The 23,358-nt window shown below is 44.9% G+C and overlaps 2 protein-coding genes across 2 annotated transcripts; one reads left to right on the forward strand and one right to left on the reverse strand.

The window, feature by feature from the left end:
* The first annotated feature begins 202 nt into the window (after window positions 1-202).
* On the forward strand, window positions 203-4,351 carry LOC111957215 (adrenodoxin). Its single transcript, XM_023977987.2, has 4 exons — window positions 203-728; window positions 1,684-1,808; window positions 1,943-2,072; window positions 2,613-4,351. Exons 1-4 carry the CDS (start codon window positions 550-552, stop codon window positions 2,719-2,721), a joined length of 543 nt encoding a protein of 180 aa, XP_023833755.1. The 5' UTR covers window positions 203-549; the 3' UTR covers window positions 2,722-4,351.
* Window positions 4,352-5,931: 1,580 nt separating this feature from the next.
* On the reverse strand, window positions 5,932-21,574 carry LOC111956458 (rho GTPase-activating protein 20). Its single transcript, XM_070436796.1, has 16 exons — window positions 21,066-21,574; window positions 16,045-16,130; window positions 14,644-14,814; window positions 14,378-14,527; window positions 13,935-13,976; window positions 13,657-13,825; window positions 13,463-13,529; window positions 13,128-13,313; window positions 12,720-12,901; window positions 12,429-12,593; window positions 11,298-11,422; window positions 10,227-10,416; window positions 9,252-9,354; window positions 8,468-9,118; window positions 8,116-8,432; window positions 5,932-8,012 (listed from the first exon to the last, which is right to left on the reverse strand). Exons 1-16 carry the CDS (start codon window positions 21,159-21,161, stop codon window positions 7,179-7,181), a joined length of 3,534 nt encoding a protein of 1,177 aa, XP_070292897.1. The 5' UTR covers window positions 21,162-21,574; the 3' UTR covers window positions 5,932-7,178.
* Between the last annotated feature and the right edge of the window lie 1,784 nt (window positions 21,575-23,358).

The following is a 23,358-nucleotide window of genomic DNA, read 5'->3' on the forward strand; positions in this document are numbered from 1 at the left end:
TTTCAAGACCACAGTAGACAACTTAAAACTAGTTTTCAAAATCATCATTTACCATGCGCTAACATTTGGATACATTATGGAATACATGATATAATACATTTGAATACAAGAAACTATTCACTGCCCCGAAAAAGACCCCAAGAAAACTCTTGTGATTGGTCACGTAAGGTCACATGAGAGTGCATGTCAGAATTTTTCCAGGAAGTTATTTTGAGATCTTTAAATAAAAAAGTAAAACCTTGCGCTTTGCCTTTGAAATAGTCCAGAGGCTAAGCTTAATTAATTGAAACAAATTAGATATATTTCAGGTTTTATTTCCAAAGTGATCGTGTAGCAGTATGGCCTCCATAAAGCATTAGCTAAGATGTTATGTAATCACCGTGACACCGACCGAGCAGCAGTGCCTGCTGGTTACGCAAAGGGCTAGATATAGCCATTTTAGCATGAAGTTAGCTTGTTTTGTCAGGACTGTATAGCGGTCTCATACAAGGAGAAATCGTACTCTCTTCCCCGCCGTTTAAACTAGATTTTGAACGTCATCTCCAAGCAATGGCTCTGATGACATCGGCAAGAAGACTATTTCATGTTTCGTTCCGAGAAAATTCTCTACGACGAACAGAAGCACTCATTTCAGCAACAAACACAACGTCGGGGAACTTATCATTGGCCGGTCAGAGAATGGCCTGTATTCGTGTAAGGGATTTTAGCACCAACYCACAACCTCTTAGGTAAGGAATCGTGTCATKTATKATMTCCCCAAASGTACTTAACRTGCTAGCTATAAAGGTATCCACGCTTAGTTAGGKTAKTTGCTAGCTAGTCATATTGGCTAACTTAACTAGTTCATGTTAGGAAGAATGCTAACGTTAACAAACTTGTTAGTATCYCATCAAATAAGCCAATAKRTGAAGGCTAACTTCAGCAGAAAGGCTTGTTGCGTAATCATTGTGTCAGTACTCGATGTATTTGWTCGAACCAACTAGGTAGCAAWKATTTCTTAGAACTGTGTGTTTAATCATAACTTCCAAACTWGCAGCAGTGTGACGAAAAAGTCAGWSAGTCAGTCACTCAATAACCKCTTCTGGTTGAAAATGATGAGCAAAGGTTAACCATCTGTCTAGCTACCTACTTCCTCAGTAACACACCGTTCTATTTAATCAATTTATTAACCATGACACACTGCCTGTAACCTTATGTGCATCTCATCATTTGAAAATCATGTGCAAACCAATTCATTTGCAAACTGTCACCATTGTACAGCTAGGTACAACTGACTGATCATTCTGGCAGATAAGCGCCATCAAACCAGGGCTTTGTTCAGGATCTCTAAARAGTTGTTGGACTAGGACATTGCTGGATTGCTTGTGGGACTAGTTACACACGGTAGAGTATGGAACGACTGTAGAAATATTGTTCAACACTTCCTGGTATAGATGTCAACGCTAAAGCCATTGGATCTGTGTGCAGAAACCCGAAACCAATACATCTTCAAAAACAGCCTGTACATTCGCAACCGAAGTCCTGAGAGGGAGTTACCTAGTCTCTGGGAGTTACCCATTTCCCACATACAATGCAAAGTCCTTGAACATCTGTGAAGTGTTATGTTAATCCAATGTATTCCCAATCCCCAGCATGACCACAGCTACTGTCTGTAATTGCACCCTTGTGTCTGTTCCTGTGCAGAGCTGACAATAAGGTGACGGTCCACTTCATCAATCGAGATGGAGAGAAGATCTCTGTCAAAGGCTCTCCTGGAGACTCTCTCCTAGATGTCATTATCGACCAGGACCTCGATTTCGATGGGTTCGGTGAGTTGGGTTACGTTAATGTGGTTAAGTGAATTAATACGGTTGTTTATTGTAGGTTTCGCCTGCTCTCTCACTCTGTGGGATGTTTTGATCTCTCTGTCTGTCTCTCTGTGTGTTTTGTGTCTGTCTGTCAGGTGCATGTGAGGGGACACTGGCCTGTTCTACCTGTCACCTGATCTTTGAGGAAGACGTGTATAATAAGCTGGGCCCCATTACTGACGAGGAGATGGATATGCTGGACCTGGCCTATGGACTCACAGACACGTGAGACATACACACACGAATTGGAGGCCCATTGATTGGACGCACAAGTGAAATGACACACACACACACACACACACACACACTGCCATCAGTGTAACCAGAGTGTTATGCTGTTCAGCGTTGATTTTATAATGAGATTAGGAGGTAATCATTGTGAGGAACAAGAACAGAGGGATAAACACACAGTGGCACACGCTTGCCTTGTACTGTTGCTAGCCTGCTTTCCAACCAATCGGAAGGGGATTTGAGTTCTGTGTTGCTGTTGCTGGTTTAGGCAGAGCAAGATGAGAAAGGTGACAGTCACGACCTCACTAATCATATTAGCTGAGTGTTGACTGAACCCCTTGTGACACTAGCCCACTTCACTTCTGTTGTCCCAAAACGTTACCCCCTGAACACAGATCTTGAATAAGATTACCTCCTCACTCWCCAACTTCAATTATTTCAAGTGGATCCATTTTGGTTAGGTCATAGCATTGTGACGTTTTCAAATATGTTTGTCATAATCTTCTTTTTATTTTTTTCCTCTCTTTCTGCCAGGTCCCGCCTGGGTTGCCAGATCTGCCTGACCAGGTCCCTGGAAGGCATGACAGCGAGGGTGCCTGAGAGTGTGGCAGACATCCGACAGAGTGGAGACGGGTCCTCATAATGGCAACCCCAGACCAGAGTAATAGATGTACTGAAATTTGCCCAAATCAACGCTTTATTTCAACACTAGCATGACCAAATAATGCCCAATTCTAAGTGGTATGCTGGTATAAATGTTGAAATGGAAGACACTGTATTTATAGAGATTATGAGATATTAACATTTGAATGAGTCCCCATCACAGTTTTACATTCACTTTATACAGGGAACAATGGGGAAAGTTGGCAAATAATTCCTCTGTGCCAAGCAGGTTCTGGAGAATAGAAGAAAGTTTAGATGGAAGTCTACAATCAGCCCCCCCCCCCCCCCCCCTCCCTAACCGTTGTGAAGTAGTATATACTGAACAGAAATATTAATGCAACTATCTCAAAGATTTTACTGAGTTACAGTTGATATGAGGAAATCTGTCAATTGAAATAAATAAATTAGGCCCTAATCTATGGATTTCACATGACTGGGAATACAGATTTGCATCTGTTAGTTATAGATATTTTAATAGAAATGGGCCTCACAATGGGCCTCGGGATCTCATCACGGTGTTTCTGTGCATTCAAATTGCCATCGATAAAATGCAATTGTTTTTGTTGTCTGTAGCTTATGCCTGCCCATACCATAACCCCACTGCCACCATGGGCCACTCTGTTCACAACGTTGACATCAGCAAACCGCTCGACCACACGACGCCATACACATGGTCTGCGGTTGTGAGGCCGTTTGGACATTCTGCCCAATTCTCGAATACTACGTTGGAGGCAGCTTATGTTAGAGAGATGAACATTCTATTATCTGGCAACAGCTCTGATGGACCTTCCTGCAGTCAGCCTGCCAATTGCAAGCTCCTTCAAAATTGAGACATCTGTGACATTGTGTTGTGACGAAACTGCACATTTTAGAGTGACCTTTTATTGTCCCCAGCACAAGGTGCACCTGTGTAATGATCATGCTGTTTAATCAGCTTCTTGATATGCCACACCTGTCAGGTGGATAGATTATCTTGGCAAAGGAGAAATGCTCACTAACAGGGATGTAAACAAATATATGCACACAATTTGAGAGAAATAAGCTTTTTGTGCATATGGAACATTTCTGTGATCTTTTATTTTCAGCTTATGAAACATGGGACCAATATTTTACATGTTGCATTTATATTTTTATTCTGTGTAGATGTTCTCCAGTGAATGTAAGGGGTTATGATCACTTTCATAGTCCACTACCTCCCTGGTGAGTACTTAGACATAACACATTCAAATAGTTGTTTTTTGTGCTATTACCAATTACCAATACACGTTACCAATTGTATTGAATTCTTTAAAATAAGTACCAAGAAGTGCAGCTTGTCACCATGTAGTTTCTGAGTAAATACCAGTTGAAACAGGATTGTAAAGTCACCCATCCAGACTTCAGAATGACACCCATTAATATGGCCAGATGCAAGACTGGTTAGGATGCCTTATCTTGTCATTTCTATGGCCACCCTAGCCTTTGTTTTATCAAGTTGTGTACCCTTACTGTCTTTAGTGTTGTCCTACCACTCGTGTAACCAAATATTAATTTCATATTACACATGATTGTAAATAGCACTCATCTGTGTATAGTCAGAGAAATGCTGTATTAAAATAGACTATTTCTAATTAGTCTGATTTCTCTCTGTCTGTCCCATGTCCTGTTGTTGGTGCTGAAGAGAAACCACCCTCAAGGAAATATACTATTATACTAACATTATGTATTGCACAACCATAGAAAATGGATCCTCCAACATGTTCTTAATGAGAAAATGACACAGCAGGAAGGGGCATTACTTCAGTCCTTCATATGCTTCACTCTTAATGTATACTGAAACAATATAAATGCAACATGTGACAATTTCAAACATTTTACTGAGTTAAATTTAATATGAGGAAATCTGTCAATTTAAATAAATTAGGCCCTAATCTATGGATTTCACATGACTGGGAATACAGATATGCATCTGTTGGTCACAGATACTTTAAAAGAAATGGGCCTCTGGATCTCATTACGGTATTTCTGTGCATTCAAATTGCCATCGATTAAAATGCAATTGTGTTTGTCTGTAGCTTATGCCTGCCCATACCATAACCCCACTGCCACCATGGGGCACTCTGTTCACAACGTTGACATCAGCAAACCGTTCGCCCACATGACGCCATACACATGGTCTACGGTTGTGAGGCCGGTTGGATGTTCTGCCAAATTCTCTAAAACGACGTTGGAGGCAGCTTAAGGTAGAGAAATGAATATTATATGCTCTGGTGGACCTTCCTGCAGTCAGCATGCCAATTGCATGCTCCCTCAAACTTGAGACTTCTGTGGCGTGTGACAAAACCACTTTTTAGAGTGGCCTTTTATTGTCCCCAACACAAGGTACACCTGTGTAATGATCATGCTGTTTAATCAGCCTCTTGATATGCTACACCTGGCAGGTGGATGGATTATCTTGGCAAAGGTGAAATGCTCACTAACAGAGATGTAAACACGTCTTGAGAAATTACATTTTTGTACGTATTTGAAAATGTCTGGGATCTTTTATTTCAGTTCATGAAACATGGGACCAACACTTTACATGTTGCATTTATATATATTTTTTAAACTTTACTTTGGGAAGAGTCTGTTTTCAAATAGAACCAGAATCTGTTGATTTGGTATGCCTGCTAATCTCTTTCCAAACAGGAACGACATACAATCTACATCCGGGTTGGGAAATTGGCAGCCTTTTGCCTTTTGCATTTGCCTTTTGTAGACAAATGTATATTATTTCATTTTGGGTGGGGACTCAAGTCAGGGGCTCAATTTACTGTTGAGAGTTATAATAGTAGAATATACAAGGTGCCATTTAGAAATGTGGTTGTGCATCAGTAGWTTTCCTCTTATGACAGTCACCCTGATCTACATTTTGTAGATATTATTAGCTGGATCTATGTTTGAAGTTACTGCGCTAGGCTAATTGGTTGGCAACATGGCAGAATTAATTAGATAAGTTCTTACATCAGTCATTCAGAACAGCTTGGCATCAAACTGGCATTCTGGAGTCCCCAGGGTGCACCAGCCCTGCTGATTGAGGTGACAGTGGGTGATTGGCTGAACTTGAGTTCAGTGGGGTTTGGGTGTAATTGAGTTGAATACAAACTTCCAAAGACATTTTCCCAGGTGCTACTGGACTGAACATTTCAAAGAAAACGAAACAACGGCACCATTAGTCTTACTAGCCAAGGTGGTTTGTTTTATTTGATGATCTGATTATCTTATGCGTTACACATCAAACYAGTGTAGTAGCCAGTTTATTAAAGCAGCGGCGGTATCTGCCAGCTTGTACAATCTCAATACAGCACAGCGTGTACACTTTAAACATTATAAAGCATCCTATGGGCACAAATACAAAGAGAACAAAGCACAATTTATGGTGTAGAAAGCTATGTGAAAATGCACATAACACAATTGGCAGCAATTAGTATGAAATGAATACCTTCAAATGTAGAAAATTAGCGAACAATCATACTGCATATACTGTAAATTTACCGTACAGATTATATAATTCATGTATACTTCTCAGACACATCTATACAAACATAGGGCTCTATTCAATCCGCATCGTGGAAGTTCAGCTTTTCAGCGTGATTGAAATTTAAAGGCAACGTTCCCGCTTTTGCGGAGACTGCATTCACGGTAAACGCTGCATACTGTATGTCAGCTCAATCGGGAAACGACCTTTACATTTCTATCGCAGAATCAGTAACGCTTCAGCAATACAGAGTGAATGGAGCACAACATCTCTCAGACATCCTGCCACATAAACAGTACATATTGAAATACAGAGTTTGAGAAATATTTTGAGGAAACACTACAGCTGTAAGCTTAAAGCACTTTGCTTTGTCGTTATCAACATTTATTCATTGGCAGTCAAGATCGTCTTTGTTATTTACAAAATACTGTCAATGCAAAATCACAGCATCGCATACACTGTCTAAATATGACACGGTTTAGTAAGGAATTTTTGTTTAAAAGTAAACGTTTTAGTAATCTTATACTGATCATAGGCAGTTCACTGCAAGGGTCCCTGTGAATAATCTCACATGTAATCCAACCAAATAGCCTGATCCCTAAAGTACATTTGTCCACTTCTGCGATCTAAAACAACACATTACATAATCTGAATCTACTCTTCCCTCGCTAGTCCTAATACCTACATGATACATTCACTTCAGTGAGCTCTTTTAGTAGAATCCATAATAATATATAAGAGTCTTATTACCAATTGATTCTGAAAAGCAAAGTGCATTGTAAGTATAGGAATGTTTGTCCACAATAAGCAGAAGGTTGTTAAATCTGTGATTCTCATAAGACCTATGTTTTGGTTCTGTTATGGTCCTAAATGACTCTACCTGTACATTCACAGCTGTATGTAGAAGCATTTCATGTGACTGTTCACAACCAGTGATGGTCTCACACGTAGGACTCTTCAGCAAAGAGCAGTTGGTCAAAGTCAGGCTCCAGCATGGGATCACTACACCTCCTGAGCCGCTCCCTCTGCCCCTGAATCAGGGCTAGCGCCACCTGCTGACCACTATGGGGATTGCTGCGCGTGTGAGACGAGAAATAGTCCCTCACAGCCTTGGTGGCAGAGGGAGACAGGCAAAACTTCAGAGCCCCGCTTTGGTCCGTGTCAGACACCTTCAACCCCAGGTCTTGGGACCCGTCCACTGACTTTGACCTCTGACCCAGTTTGGCCTCTCTGTGAAGCCTCTCCGGATGTGAGGCCTTATTCAGAACCAGGGCTTCACCTAGATGTGCTGCCCCAGGCTCGGAGCTCCGGCGCTGGGAACACCTGCCCCCGGAGAGACCCTCCATGCCTGGGAATAGGGAGTGGGACTTCTGCCTGGCTAGGGACAAGCTGGGTCCACCCTGCCCAAAGAACACATGTTGGGGAGGGGTACGGCTGCCCTGGTTTGTGACGTCATATCCTGTGTTGCTCGCTGCGCAGGCCCGGCTGTGTATCTCTCTCAGCTCTTTGACAGTGAGGGGTCTGTCTGTTGGTTGGTAGCAGGGAGAGCGGCAGGAGTGGAAATGCTCCAGGGACCTCTGGCGCGATGATGGTGGGCTCACCGAGCCTTGACCGGATCTTCGGTCCTTGGTCAGCCTGCCGCGATTCTGCAACCCTCCTGCCTTTGGGGGGCAGCTGGCCAGGCTGGACTTGGGGGGGTCCTCAGATGACTGTTTCAGCCCTCCTTTATCCTGACATGACTTGCTAGTGGGGAGAGTCTTGTTAGTGGAACCCACCTACAGAGAGAGAAAGAGAGAGAAATTATGAGTCTGTGTGAGAGAGAGACCTTCCATGAATGAACAGTACTAATAAACAACAACCACATGTAATGGAACTCACCACACTTCCCTCATCCTCCTGCTGCGACAGCGACAGTCTGCGGCCTCTCTTCAACCAGGTGTTGGGATGGAGCCCCCTGCAGCCCTTCAGCGTACCCCAGGAAGGGATCTCCTTCGGCGGGGAGATATTGAGACTGGGCCCCTGGCCTGGAGCTGGGATGGGTAGACTATGGGTTAAAGTAGGGGAAGATATGGGGGTTAGAGGGACAGGAGGACCAGGGGAGGGAGTCAATCTTGCAGCGTTGGGTCCCACCCTGGGTTGCCAGAATGCAGCGGACTGGATGCTGGAGTGGGAGAGGAGGCTGTCCAGGGAGTCCACTGAGGAGCGTGTGGGGGTGGGGGAGGTGGGCGGCGAAGTGTGGGGGTGGGGGAGGTGGGCGGCGAAGAGAGACTGGAGTAGCTCGCATCCCGGCGTCGCGTCTGTGCACCTTGTGACCCCGAACCCTCACACACACCCTTACTGCCATTCCASTCCCCTGTGTGTGTGGGTCCGTGTGTCTGTCCATCCTTCCGTAAGCTGTGAAACATCTCCCCACCTCCAGCCAGGTCATCGATGCTYCCCAGCCTGTCTGCGTTCCCTGCCAGTCGCGCCATGAAGCTGGCCACAGAGTACCCTATGGCCGGCTCTGAGCACCTCCTCCCCCCRCTCCGAGGAGCTGGGGGGCTGGGACAGGAGGAGGGGGGCGCAGCTGGGCTGAGTTTCCTGGTCCTGCCRCGGGCTGGGGTTGAGGGCTGGAGYAGGTTGCCAGAMCCAGGTTGTGTGATRGTATCACGGTGGTGGTGGTTGCCAGATTGGGGGTCTGTGGTGTCGGGGTCTGTGTCCAGGTCGGGCTGCTCCAGGTCGCAGTCACTCAGGGTGAGGACCGAGTCCAGGCTGCCCTGCAGGGGCTTGGCTCTCCAGCGCCGCCGTGAGGTGTGGAGGCATGGAGACTCACTGCTGTCATCATTCAGCATGTTCTCCAGGCTGTCATAAGACGAGTCGGTCAGGTGGAAGGAAGACACGTCTGTGGAGAGAATGAGAAAGAGAGAGATAGAGGTGGACAGAGAGGAAGAGGAGAAAATTAGAAGGCGTGTGCTTTTGAGCAGGGGAATCTTTGCATAAACAGAGATGTTAGTGTGTGGGTGTGTGTGAGATACCCGATTCGGCACGTTTCCGGGGTAGACCTCCAAACACAGAGGTGACATCCTCTCCCAGGACCTCCTGGCAGTGTTCTATCATATACCTCACCAGGTCACACACCTAGGGACAGGACAGGGGACAGGTCTTTAACCTGGAGGAACTACTACAGTTACTGAGCTCTATGTATCTTTTTATTAGGCCTTGAGTTAAACAAATAACTAGCATTTAATACACATTGTGTTTTTCTCATGAGAAATCAGTCTCCAAGATAGAGAAGTGAGTCTATTCGTAGGACAATGGGCTTCACAGCTTTCTAACTGTATGAAACAGGAACGCAGGAGTGACGTGAGTGATGAGAATTTACCAGATAACCTTCTCAGAGAAAGAACAATCCATTCCGAGTGGGTTGGACATTCTGTTGATATGGTGATGAACTGACACAAATGCAGCACCAAAATGGCTCTGATGGTTACATTGATGTTGCTCTGTCTGTATTTTCAGTCTCAGCACGCAAGATAAGCTTCTAGGGGCTATTGAACTGGCTATGGAACACATTAACTTACTTGTAACCTAAGACTTTGTTGCATAATACATTTTTGCTATGTTAGCAGAGCCGTCAGACAACTCTGTTAGCCATAGAATTAGAATTAACTGCTACACTATTAGAGAAAAAACAACACCCATTGTGAGGGCAGGGGTAGAGTGTGTGTGTGTGTGTGCATCACAAGACGAGTGTGAGAACAGTGCTGACCCTGCAGGCTGAAGGAAATGTGTTGCATATTTCCTAGCGAGCCCATTATGTTTCCAGCTACCATCTCATTACTGTTGAGTTCCCAGCTACATGTTAACTGTTACTCTACTGTGGTTTTCCAGTGTTTGAGTGACCATTCACTAGGTTACAGGATAAAGGCTTYAGTGGAGCCTAGCCTAGATAAAGGTTAGGGGTCAAGGGAAAGTGCTTATGTGCATTACCSCTCCAGTCGTCCCCTCACCTTCTTGGCGCCCTCCCCCTCCACCTCGGGGCTGCTGGGYCCRGGYGCCCAGAGCATGCTGGGAGCAATGCACACAGACAGGTTGAAGGCGTTCATCTGGTTGTCATGGGCGTTTTCCTGGATACCGTGCAGCACGGCAACCACGTGGCGTAGCAYKAGGGCGTTCWRWTTGGGCAGTAGACCAATCAGCCTGCAGAGAAGGAGGGTCACWGATGGGTCAAAGGTTAWTATTGGTTATCAAAATGTGTATTATTTACAGTATGAACAGGGTSTTGAGTTTTCCCTGACAGGAAAAACTCCAGARYCTGGTTTGTTTATTTGGATCCCTATTAGCTTTTGTAGAAGCAGCAGCTACTCTTCCTGTGACTACAAAAAACACAACACATGACTAGTAACAAAACACTGATAGACAACGACAGTCACACAAATTTAAAATAGAACAAAAATACAAATAATACAACTTGATTTGATTTGTGTAGGCACAAGCTGCCCCTAATGACTGATACGTGGTCAGATGTTTCTCATTAGCCTGATGGTTTGATTAGGATTCAACTCAAGTAACGTGGTAATCTGATCCTAGATCTGTCTTAAAGGGCTACCTCTACCTCCATCTGAACATGGACTCTGCTTTCCGGCACAGAAATGAATGATAACAGAACAGTTCACACACTCTTTCTCTCTCTCTCTCACACTCACGCGGCTCCCTTGTGACTGGGTGGAACGAATCGATAACAAATAGTTGAATGCCCAGGAGGAATATTCAGTTTGCCCGATATTTTCCTACTTTAAAGTGGCCTATAGTCGTGCTGACGCTGTCCAGTCCTTCTCTTCAGTTCCCTAACCCCGGGCTCTGCCTGTTTAGAGGAGCTAGCTGAAAAGCTTTGTGAACAATTGAGATAAAACTCTCTGTGATTAGAACACTGAGCTGATGGAAGCAGTGGATCCTGGCACTCTTAAAACCCTATAGAGGAGTTTCCCTTTCAGAACGAAGTCACCTGGTTCATTACTCAGCCTATTACTGGGCGAGTAGGCTACTGCTGATACAGGTGAGGATGGAAAGTGTCCGTCTACCTCGTTATATCCTGTGCCTTCTCCTCCTCCTCCGCCTCCTCCGATTCTGCTTCCTCCATCACATCCATCCACTGTTCATAGAGATCGGAACACAGCAGACTGCCCGGAATGTTCCGCAGGAAGTCCTGAATGTCGAGACAGAGACCAGAGTCACTAGACTGACACAATTTATAGTGGAAAAAATATACGACAGTAAAATGTCATTGAAGTTCATTTTGAGGTGAAGTTTTAGGTGGACACCTTCATTTGTTGTCATAGACTTTTAGATGTAACTGTTAATGTCTTCAGACTCATTCAGTAGATCCCTACCAGATGAACAGATTATAAGCTACAGATTAAATTTGACAACCTTATCTCTATTTAGCTATTGTTTTTGGCACAGCCTGTGCTGCATTGCTACGGGCTCGGATGTGTCACCCATAGAGATACGAGTCGATAATTGGATTGACGACAACAACACACCACAAGGGCACAGGTGTAATGTCCTTGCTTGCCAAGTGTTACAATGTCCTTCCCTGACATTAGTCATTCACAAGGCTTAAAGGTGGATTTTGGGCACGAAAAACGGTCCAACTCCGCCTCTTTCTCAATTTTCAAACAGAAGAGGGAGTGTGCCTTTGGTGGTTCATCGACGTGTCATTCTGGTCATGCTCGCCGCGACTGACGTAGCTAGTTCGTTAGCTAAATGTAGCCGCTGTAGCTAGCCAGCAACTACCCCTGTATGTGTTGATGTCATTTCACAGGACGGAAGCTCTAGAGATCGGTAAGAAATTGCACTTCTGCAGCCATTTTAAAGCATTAAATGACCTGGTATGATGGTGCATTGATCAGTTATATAGTTTAAGGCGGTTATTTTAGATTTTTTTTTGCCCAACCTCAACACTACTGCATCAATGTGACAGCCGCATGTTTCTTTACAGCTTCATCTGCCATGCTCCTACAAGGTGACCAGATTTACTAAGCACAAAAAAGGTTAAACCGGTTTTTCCTCAGGTGATGAAAGTACATTTGGTTRCACTTCACTTGAACCCTCCGTCTGCCATAAGGCCTACATAACACATCATTGGTATAATTGATGTAATTCTGCCGCCACAGACTTCAGAGTTGTCTAGCGAGTTTTAGAGAGTGTACCTTAAACACAGCAGCGATGATGAAGACGTGCTCCCGTGTCAGCGGGACATCCTGAGCCCCAGAGTCCAGTCTGTCCCTGAGTTCACGACACGCCCTCGCCCCCGCTGACCGTCGGAATATCCCCCGCGTGAACGGACCCTCGTTGTACAGAAACACCAGCATGTCCTAGAGAGAGAGTGAGAGAGACAGAGAGAGACAGAGGTTGCAGATGAGATTGATACATTTTCAACRGACTTCCTCAAATCACTGTGATGATGTCATTCGGACGTCACTGTGACATCATCGCCTCACCATGACGGGCTTGGGCAGGGAGTTGTCCCAACAGATGGTGCTCAGCGATTGGCCAAACAGGTAGCCGGGGGCAGGAGAGGAGAGGTTTGTAGAGGAACTGTGGAGGTTAGGATTGGAGCCTTTCCAGAAAGCCCAGTTGATGAGAGAACGCCTTCGCTTGAAGGGCTTCTGAGCTGGGTCTACTGGAGAGAGATGTCAGGTCAGACAGGACGTGGTCACAACAGAGAGATCAAATCATTTGCAGTGCAACACAGAGAGAGGAGAGAAAGGGAAGCAATAAAATAACAAGAGAAAGCGTGACAGCAAAAASAAGCCAATCCTGGACCATCAGTAACAGACCAGTAATAGACCATTAATAAACCTTTTATAGACTAGTATTAGTACATTAAGCGCCTCCTCAGTCCTCACCAATCACAGGCGTTGTTGTGGAGCTGCATCGGGTCTTTAGGATGAACTGGCACTGTTTGTCCACCTGTACCTGGTCGCGGTGCATCGCCCTCTGTCTGTCTGGAGGTGGAACTGTGTCCCTGCGGCCCGGCTGGGACAGAGGCTCCCGCATATGACTCATCTGGATACTGAAAGGGAACTCATGACCTGGGAGAMGGTTAGGGCGTAAAGGTCAGAGATCAGGGGTTCCAGTAGGATTTAATTCCAGGCTAGCACTAACACACCTGACTCAACACCTAATTCAACTAACACACCAGGGAATCAACCAGTAGACAAGACCTTAGTTAGAATCTCACCAATGAGAGGGTAAGGGGCGTTGTCCCTCTTGGAGCTTACCCACAGCTGGTAGTCCTTCACACAGCTCTATGGAACACAGACAAAGATATTCTAAGATCCAAGATAAACAAAAACACTCGAAAAACTACATTAGTCAAGATAAACAACAACACAAGACAAAAAAACAAACAGTATTGCTCGATTCTATACACACCGTGACACCAAACTGTTGKAGAGCGAGTCGGACAACCTCATTGGTTGAATCAGAGTTACTGACACCCAAGGTCTTACTGACGGCCTGAGCACAACTCCCGATGCCTTTCCCAAACACCTTCAGCGGAATGGTTTTAGGATCATCCTTTTCCTTCTCCTCTTTTATTCGACTGGAAAAACAGGAAAGTTAGGATCCAGCCCACAGGCAGAACACATACTGGACACACATCAACATACGTTTGCAGTAGAAGAAACCATGATGGCTTATCTGTTGCTCACCTTTTGAGCGGGTAGAGCCATCTCTCCTTCTGGACCTCAGAGCTGGTAAAGATAAACCATAAACGTCAGAACAACAGCAGCACGTGCAACCTAAACACTTTCTACAGCAACTTATAGAACCACCTGTAAAAATGTCCCAGGTTGAAATATATACAACCTATAAAAGGTCATAATGTATATCGGAGGAGTCTGATAGGAGGCGCTATTGGAGGACAGACTCATTGTGATGGCTGGAATGGAATAAATGGAACGGTATCAAACACGTCAAGCATATGGAAACAACATGCTTGACTCAGTTCCATTAATTCCATTCCAGCCATCTCAATGAGCCCGTCCTCCAATAGCTCCTCCCACCAGCCTCCCCTGCTGTGTATATATAAGCAATGCTTCACTGCTCAGAAATATGCAGTGCAGAGTGCAGACCCAGAATGTCTGTTGTGTACCTGAAGGTGACCACACAGTTGCAGGTAGGCCAGCCCATGACGAAGCTCCTCTCTGGGTTGGTGCTGCCCTCACATACGTCCTCCATACACTGGGCTGTCCACATCTCACCCACACACACCTGGGCCTTCACCTTGAAGTGTGTGGGAGACCTGAGGATGACAAGCAACAGATGTCAGAGACACACTCACTTTCATGTTCATTCACTGCCCTTCTGTCATCCTCCCCCCTCTATCTCCCACCTTCCTCCTCCCTCTCTTGCTCTTACTTGGACTTGGCGATGATGAGGATGTCGGTGAAGAGGAAGAGGTCTCTGTCCTGCGTCTGCAGCCCTGTCTTCAGCGTGACGTGGCCGTGCAGGAGGAACGCCCTATCAGGACACAGGAACGACTGGACCAATGGGCACGTCTCTGGACACACAGGAACCAGGAAGCTCTCTCTGGGGAGAAAATATCAGGTATACATCCAATCTAAACACAGTTTTCCAGAATAAATATATTCTTTCCTGACCAAATTATACAACCGAAACAATCTTAACAAAAGGTAAAAAATGTATGCACGAACTTCAGTTCAGGGAATCAACATTATGGGGTATGTGGTTGTGTTTGAAGTGTTGAATTAAATGGAATGTGACCCTGCTGTGAAAGGGGTCAGTTAGGCTAGTAGTCACCAGGGCGGATGAACACACCTCCAGTATCTCTTTAATATGGTTATTCACTGCCCTGGACAGAGGGTCAAAGCCAGGGATATTAATAGATCCCAGATCCTGATTGGGATGGATTAGCTATCTGAGAGGATTAGCGATGCCTGAGAGGAGAACCACTCTAGTACTACGAGTGTGTGTGTGTGTGTATATATATATATATATATATAACAACAACTGGAGATCAATGTGAACCATTCATTTCCCAACTGCCTTGACATATAGCATGTGAACACACACACACAAACTGATGGAAAAACTCTGTTCCTCTCTTAGTAATGAAGTCGTTCCGCTCCTTCCTGTTAAGCGTCTGTAATGTGGTGCAGATTATGAGATCACCCCTCCGAGTATTTGGAAGGTAGGCTGAACTCTCACTCAATTAAAACTTGGTTCAGCCTCTTCCACTCCTCTCAATCACAGCTCAGAGTCCCAGGGGTCGTCTAGGCAGTAATGACCCTGACACACATCCAGGCTGGGAGGGGGATGTCTGGTCTGTGTCCCTGTTTGGGTCAGTCCCTTCAGACAGCTAACTCAGACTGATAAGACTGATCTCCAGGTAGAACCAAAAAGGGTTCTTCTATGGGGAGAGCCTAACAACCCTTTTTTCCTAAGAGTGCACTGCTGTCTCCTTCTGTTTGACCAGGGTACGCATGTACATACGCACACTCGCCCGCACAAACTGTCTCCTCATGTTCAGCCAGTGTGACCCTTGACCTCTCTGGTCTATGATCATCACAACCCATGGCCACTTCCCTAGCCAAGAGAGAACCTTACAAATAGAATGGAACTGTTGACTTGAGCTCTACCTTGAGAGCTTAATCCTAACTGGAAAACCCACTTAACTCAAGCTCCGAGTGTGATATTGATGGGAGATTTGCAGGAAAAGTTGAGTTGTGTAATTTTTGTTGAGCTAGGATTTGACCTTTACACGTAGTTTATGTGAAATGTCCTGGTCCCCCAACGTACCTGGAGAAAGTTCTGGATCTGGTCAGGGCTTTGTTGATGACCAGAGAGGGAGCGGACTGTCGACGATGGCTCAGAGACTTCATCCTCTGTGGAGGAGAAAGAGAGGGGTATGATAGGGGTGGAATGGAGGAAAAAGAGAGCGGGTAGAGATGGAGGAAAACAGAGAGAGGGGTAGAGATGGAGGAAAACAGAGAGAGGGGTAGATAGGGGTGGAGATGGAGGGAAACAGAGAGAGGGGTATGATAGGGGTGGAGATGGAGGGAAACAGAGAGAGGGGTATGATAGGGGTGGAGATGGAGGGAAACAGAGAGAGGGGTATGATAGGGGTGAGATGGAGGAAAACAGAGAGAGGGGTATGATAGGGGTGGAGATGGAGGGAAACAGAGAGAGGGGTATGATAGGGGTGGAGATGGAGGGAAACAGAGAGAGGGGTATGATAGGGGTGGAGATGGAGGGAAACAGAGAGAGGGGTATGATAGGGGTGGAGATGGAGGGAAACAGAGAGAGGGGTATGATAGGGGTGGAGATGGAGGGAAACAGGAGAGGGGTATGATAGGGGTGGGGATGAGGGAAACAGAGAGAGGGGTATGATAGGGGTGGAGATGGAGGGAAACAAGAGAGGGGATATGATAGGGGTGGAGATGGAGGGAAACAGAGAGGGGGGTATGGATAGGGGTGGAGATGGAGGGAAACAGAGAGAGGGGTATGATAGGGGTGGAGATGGAGAGAAACAGAGAGAGGGGTATGATAGGGGTGGAGATAGAGGGAAACAGAGAGAGGGGTATGATAGGGGTGGAGATAGAGGGAAACATAGAGAGCTGTACGGACACGCCAGACACAGCAGAGACTCTGATCCAACAGCCCAAATATGTCTTCAACTCTGACTAATGTTCTCTAATGGGTTTTACCTTATTTACKGTACACAGCAGCAGCTGGCTGGCTGGACAGACACATACAGCATATCCTGATAAAAMAACGGTTAAAAAGCGTACTGTGGTGCAGCCWKAACATTGCACAAGTRTGKGGTAAAGWGATAACGTTTACACAAGATGTGTGCGATAACTCYCCATCGACTTTGGTGTCAGCAGTCACCGCTAGCATGGCCTCCAAGCAGACAGTTTGAGGGAAGTGAATTTAACAATGGAGGTTTCAATTATATAACAGGGCRGAGGTGTCCCGTCTGACAGYAGAGGACTGGGGTTCTTTCTCAGTGAGGGATGTCTCCTGTAATGTACTGTAGGTGTAGACTGTAGGGAGCTCTGGAGAGACTTTCCTTTTGAGGGACAATAAATGTTGTTCATTAATTGGATTGGGAGTTCAAATTGGATTGGAGGGTGGATGATCTTATTTTAAGGTAAAAAATATAGTGAATATGTAAATAGGAAAATCAGATGTTATCCCTCTCTGAAATCTACAGGTAACCCTGTGTACAACTGTGGGGTCAGTCATACCTCATCTGAGGTCACCAATGTACAGCTGATTAATTGCATTACAACATGTTACCAGCAGGGTTGGGTAGGTTACTTTCTAAATGTAATCTGTTAGTTACTAGTTACCTGTCCAAAATTGTAATCAGTAACGTAACTTTTGGATTACCCAAACTCAGTAACGCAATCTGATTACATTCAGTTACTTTTAGATTACTTTCCCCTTAAGAGGCATTAGAAGAAGACAAAAATGTATGTTACCAATTGAACGACATCTATTGCAGGATAAATCAATGTTAAAGTTTACATAGCTGGCCATATATGGATGTTACATTTTACTTTATGGGTTGGTTATGTAGGCTTCTTCTAACCCATCGCTTTCTACTACATATAATAATAAATAATACGATTAAATTATATAAATGTAAATATAAGTACAAAAATGGATGTAGCAACTACAGATTTCCCCGTTAAGTCTATCAAAAAGTGTTCACGTTTGAGCAGGTGTCAATTAGGCCTATGGATTTTTATTTTATTTTTATCAGCATGAATTAGACAGAGCAATAAAAGCCCCAATTTTACTCCATAGGCTGGGATCCGCACGGTGCAGCTGTTGCAAGAGCACATTTTTCACTGGCAGTCCACTGGTTTCAAAAACAATGATTGATAGGCATCTTAAACTTCTTGAATTCAACCATTATTGGGTTCAAATACACATTTAGATTTGTGAACAGCCATCCACAATCCGTAAGGCGCAGATAGTTAAAATGAGAGAGCATCAGTGTGATTCACATCAATGCGCTATGTAGATATCAATAATAAGGCATATCCGTATCACCGTAGACTACACCACTGCTGTCATCCTTACCTCCAAGCGTTTATTCAAGTTGGATAATCTTTGGATGCCGACAACAGTTGTACCATTGGAAGACATAGATTTGACTGTGGCCTACAAAAGCCTATTCCTGCTCTTTTCCCATGATTCATCAAACACATGCGGTGTGTCATCATAGTGGTCTCTGACTTGTGGTCAGACTCGCTCAGGTGGAACAAACTTACATTTGCGCCTTTTTTCAATGCCGATTCGAGTGTCATTGATTAAAAAAAGAGAAGAGTCAAAGAATTGTTTTGCCAACATCCTTTCTGAATGTAAAAGTAATCATCTAGTTTATCAAAAGTGTCTAATCTGATTACAATATTTTTGCTGGTAACGGATTTACAGTTACCGTTTTTTTGTAATCCCTTACATGTAACGGATTACATGTAATCTGTTACTCCCCAACCCTGGTTACCAGAGTAGTTGGTTATTAAGTTAATACATGGCACATGGGCAACAATGTAAAGCATTGCCTGTTCTATCTCAAAGTAAACAGCTAAATAACATGTTATTCTGGACTGTACAGATAATCATTTGTGTCATGACTTTACTCATGTTTCCTCAACGGACCAATTATTTATGTTAAACCCATCAGGGAAATTGAGCTCAGATGCATTCTGTTTCCATTGATCATCCTTAAGATGTTTCTACAACTTGAATAGAGTCCAACTGTGGTAAATTAAATTGATTGGACATGATTTGGAAAGGCACACACCTGTCTATATAAGGTCCCACAGTTGACAGAGAATGTCAGAGCAAAAACCAAGCCATGAGGTTGAAGGAATTGTCCGTAGAGCTCCGAGACAGGATTGTGTCGAGGCACAGATCTGGGGAAGGGTACCAAAACATTTCTGCAGCTTTGAAGGTCCCCAAGACCACAGTGGCCTCCATCATTCTTAAATGGAAGAAGTTTGGAACCACCAAACTAGAGCTGGCCACCCGGCCAAACTGAGCAATCGGGGGAGAAGGACCTTGGTCAGGGAGGTGACCAAAAACCTGATGGTCACTCTGACAGAGCTCCAGAGKTCCTCTGTGAAGATGGGAGAACCTTCCAGATGGACAACTACCTCTGCAGCACTCCGCCAATCAGGCCTTTATGGTAGAGTGGCCAGACGGATGCCACTCCTCAGTAAAAGGCACATGACAGCCCGCTTGGAGTTTGCCAAAAGGCACCTAAAGACTCTCAGGCCATGAGAAACAAGATTCTTTGGCCTGAATGCCAAGCGTCACATCTGGGGGAAACCTGGCACCATCCCTACCGTAAGGGTGGCAGCATCATGCTGTGGGGATGTTTTTCAGCGGCAGGGACTGGGAGACTAGTTAGGACCGAGGGAAAGATGAACAGAGCAAAGTACAGAGAGATCTTTGATGAAAACCTGCTCCAGAGCGCTCAGGACCTCAGACTGGGGCGAAGGTTCACCTTCCAACAGCCAACAGGACCACGACCCTAAGCACACAGCCAAGACAACGCAGGGGTGGCTTCGGGACAAGTCTCTGAATGTCCTTGAGTGGCCCAGCCAGAGCCTGGACTTGAACCCAATCTAACATCTCTGGAGAGACCTGAAAATATCTGTGCAGCGACGCTCCCCGTCCAACCTGACAGAGCTTGAGAGGATCTCCAGAGACGGACGGCGAGAAACTCCCCAAATACAGGTGTGCCGAGCTTGCAGTGTCATACCCAAGAAGACTTGAGGCTGTAATCGCTGCCAAAGGTGCTTCAACAAAGTACTGAGTCAAGGGTCTGAATACTTACGTAAAATGTCTGTCTAATTTTCTATACATTTGCAAACATTTATAAAACCCTTTTTTTGCTTTGTCATTATCGGGTATTGTTTGTAGAATTGATGAGGGGAAAAAACTATTGAATACATTTTAGAATAAGGCTGTAATGTAATAAAATGTGGAAAAAGTCAAGGGGTCTGAATACTTTCTGAATGCACTGTAGATCTTGTGACTGGACAGATAAATGAAATAGTTATTAAAACGATCAATTACTGAAGCAGTCAGGGTATTAATGGCAGGCTTGCTTATAGCTGCTATTTCCACACAAAGCAGAGCAGTGGGTAAAGCCTATTGCAAAAGGCTGCCAGTCCCCACGCAGCCAGACACTATAGTGGTGCCAGAGACTGAAATARCCGGRTACAGAACACCATAGCTTTTACACAAACACCACAACTACTGATTCAGAAGACTGCGGAGGGGGAATCTATACATTCCAACTGTTGAWCATTGGCCTATWATAACCTACAGTTGGCTATATGATAAAGGCCTAAAGTTTCAAACGAAGGTGTCATATTTGATATACTGCATAAGATCTACGGTTTCASAGRATTGAAACGCTTTTGAAATGTCACCAATTCACATATACGCATGGATATGCAACAAGTAGTGCTGTTTTCAGCAAATAACTGAGTTGTATATGCCTAATTCCTGGATCTGTCTATAGATATTCTGATTTGTATCTACAACCGGAGGGTTCGGTTTAACGGCGATTTACTCCCTCCTCCTGCGAACACCGTGAGTCCGAACATAGCACCGACAATCCCCGTGTGAGCCTGTGCGCTACGGGGCACAGAGCGCGCAACACAACACAATTGCAATAAGCTACTTGACCAAAAAAGTATTTTCACTGTTTTGAAACACATAGCAAATCACACACACATGAATCGGGAATGAGTGCGTAAAAACACATGATTTGGCCTATGACGTTAATTTACCCTCTTGTGTTCATGTTGCGTGCTGGTCTTGGACTCGCCGGTGAGTGACGTCCTGCGGCTCAGCTCGTTCTGTTGCTGTGGTGACATGGTTTCCATCCAGGTAGAGTTCCGCGGGAAAAGGGGAGCTGCAACCGCGCTCTACTGTCCCAACGCTATCCAAAGACGAAGTAAAGAAATAAACTCCTTATTCGTTAGAAGCATTCCACCCATGCGTCGCTGTGCATGTGCGAAAGAAAGGTCAATTCTCCTGTCGACGCCTTGCAGTCCAACCAAAGTCGTATAAAGTACGCACAGGATCTGTATACGGTATTATGTCCGTCGTGGTTGATAATGAAAGTTCAGTTGTCTGGTGTTGAAAACGAACTGTCTAAGTCATGCACATCTTCACAAGTTATAGGTCCACTATGCACGCACCTCACTCAGGCTCTCCACACACTGAAACAAATTGGCTGTGCCAATCCCTTACACACGAGCTCGTGAGCCCTGTGGAGTCGGCGCCTCGGTGGCCCCTGGGTCCTACTGCAGACGGAGTCTGGCAGAGAAGAGTTGGTTATTTTTAAGGGAAATATCTGAGGGAAAATGGACCAGGTAACATTTCAATGAGAGTGGGACTATGTTACAAGCTTGATAAAAAAATATTATGTGCTTGTTGTATTCCTCCAAGACTAGAGGTGAGCTTTGAAATGTAGACTTGTTAGCGAAAAACACTATTCTTATTATGATCAGCAGGAATTAGACATGATAGGCATTCATTAACAGGTGGTCACTGTAATAGGCCAGAGGGCACTGTGCCCACTGTCATTATAAGAGTAGGAGATAAGAAATGGGATCCAAAACTTTGTAAAACTTGGAACTCTGTTTCAAAAAAAGAAAGAATGTAATAAAATCCATTTTACTGCCGCATCAGACAGAAGTGGAGCACAAACTGGGCTAAAGTGAGAAGAACCAGGACAGTGTGTGCTCCCCAAACCAATCACAATCATAGCCCCATTTAAAGTGGTTCAGAAACTCAGATGATTAGATGAATGAGGGTGATAATGAAATGCCTTGGGCTGTTGGGAAGACAGAACACAGAGAAAGTACTGCATACCCTCATTATTGTCTCTCTGAAACTTCAACTTTCTCCTTTAATCTTGAGGGCCGGTTTCCTGGAACCTAATTAGTCCTCAATTAAAAATCTGGTTGAAATTTAAAAGAGAAAAAGTAACATTCCTCCTAACTTCTCTTGACATCCCCTCTTTTTCAGGCACACACAGACACATTGTTATTTCATTAGATAGAGGATTTGAGTGGCTTTTCGCCTGTGCTCTTTAAGGTTCCATTAGAAAGGAACGTCTGGTCTCCCTGTACAGACAAAACATGTGGCGAAGAGCCCTCAGAGCCGCCAACTACAATCACTAACACACATTCCTATCTTTCTCTCTCACTCTGCCTATCCCTCTCTCCCTCAACTGTCCCTCCCTCTCTCCCTCTTTCTGTCCCTGCCTCCTTCCCTTTCACTTCTGCAAACAACCCTATACTTCCCCGTCCGTCCCTCTACCTCTTTCTGTCTTTGTCTTCCTTCATCTCCTCCTCCCTCTCTCCATGTTCATCACAGCACAGCATTTCTCCCTCCAGTGGTTGGCCTGACCCTCGTCCCATCGATTTAATCAGCTTCCCTAATGAGKCAATGTTCCAGACAGAAAAAGGCAGAGAGGAGTGTGTCCGTTCGCTATACAAGGTCCTGAGGACATCACCTCCCCAATTTACCTGCAGCAACTAGCAACACAGAGTCATGTAGACCATGACTGAAAACTGAGAACTACAATTGACTGAATATTACAAATGCAAAAGGTTGGCGCCATCCATTTACATTAAGTACTATATTGTCATTGTCATATTCGCTCTTCCAAACCAATGTAACAGACATGGTTAGAATACATCTACAGTTACTCCTATCACTTGATGTTCCTTCCTGCCCTCCGTAGCCTGTATGAGCTGCAGACGTCAGAGGCAGGAGATGTTTATTGCCAATAAATGAGAGACTGATGTGTGAGATAAATATTTATGAAGTGTGTAGATTCCCTCCCTCCAATCCAACAGTKGACAAACTCTCTCTCTTTTTCTCTCACACACATCTGTMTATGGAAAGATTCCTCTGCTGTGTCAGCMRTGTAACGGCAACACATCCTCTGTACAGATAATATACAGAGTGAASTTTTTGGACTTYGAGACTGGGCCAGAGATGTGAGCTGAATGACTTCGSTTCGAGCTCTGTTCTGGTTCTGGTTTAGAGTGGGTTCATACAGATGTG

The sequence above is a fragment of the Salvelinus sp. IW2-2015 genome, linkage group LG32, assembly GCF_002910315.2.
Source record: "Salvelinus sp. IW2-2015 linkage group LG32, ASM291031v2, whole genome shotgun sequence".
In the NCBI taxonomy this organism is placed as follows: Eukaryota; Metazoa; Chordata; class Actinopteri; order Salmoniformes; family Salmonidae; genus Salvelinus; species Salvelinus sp. IW2-2015.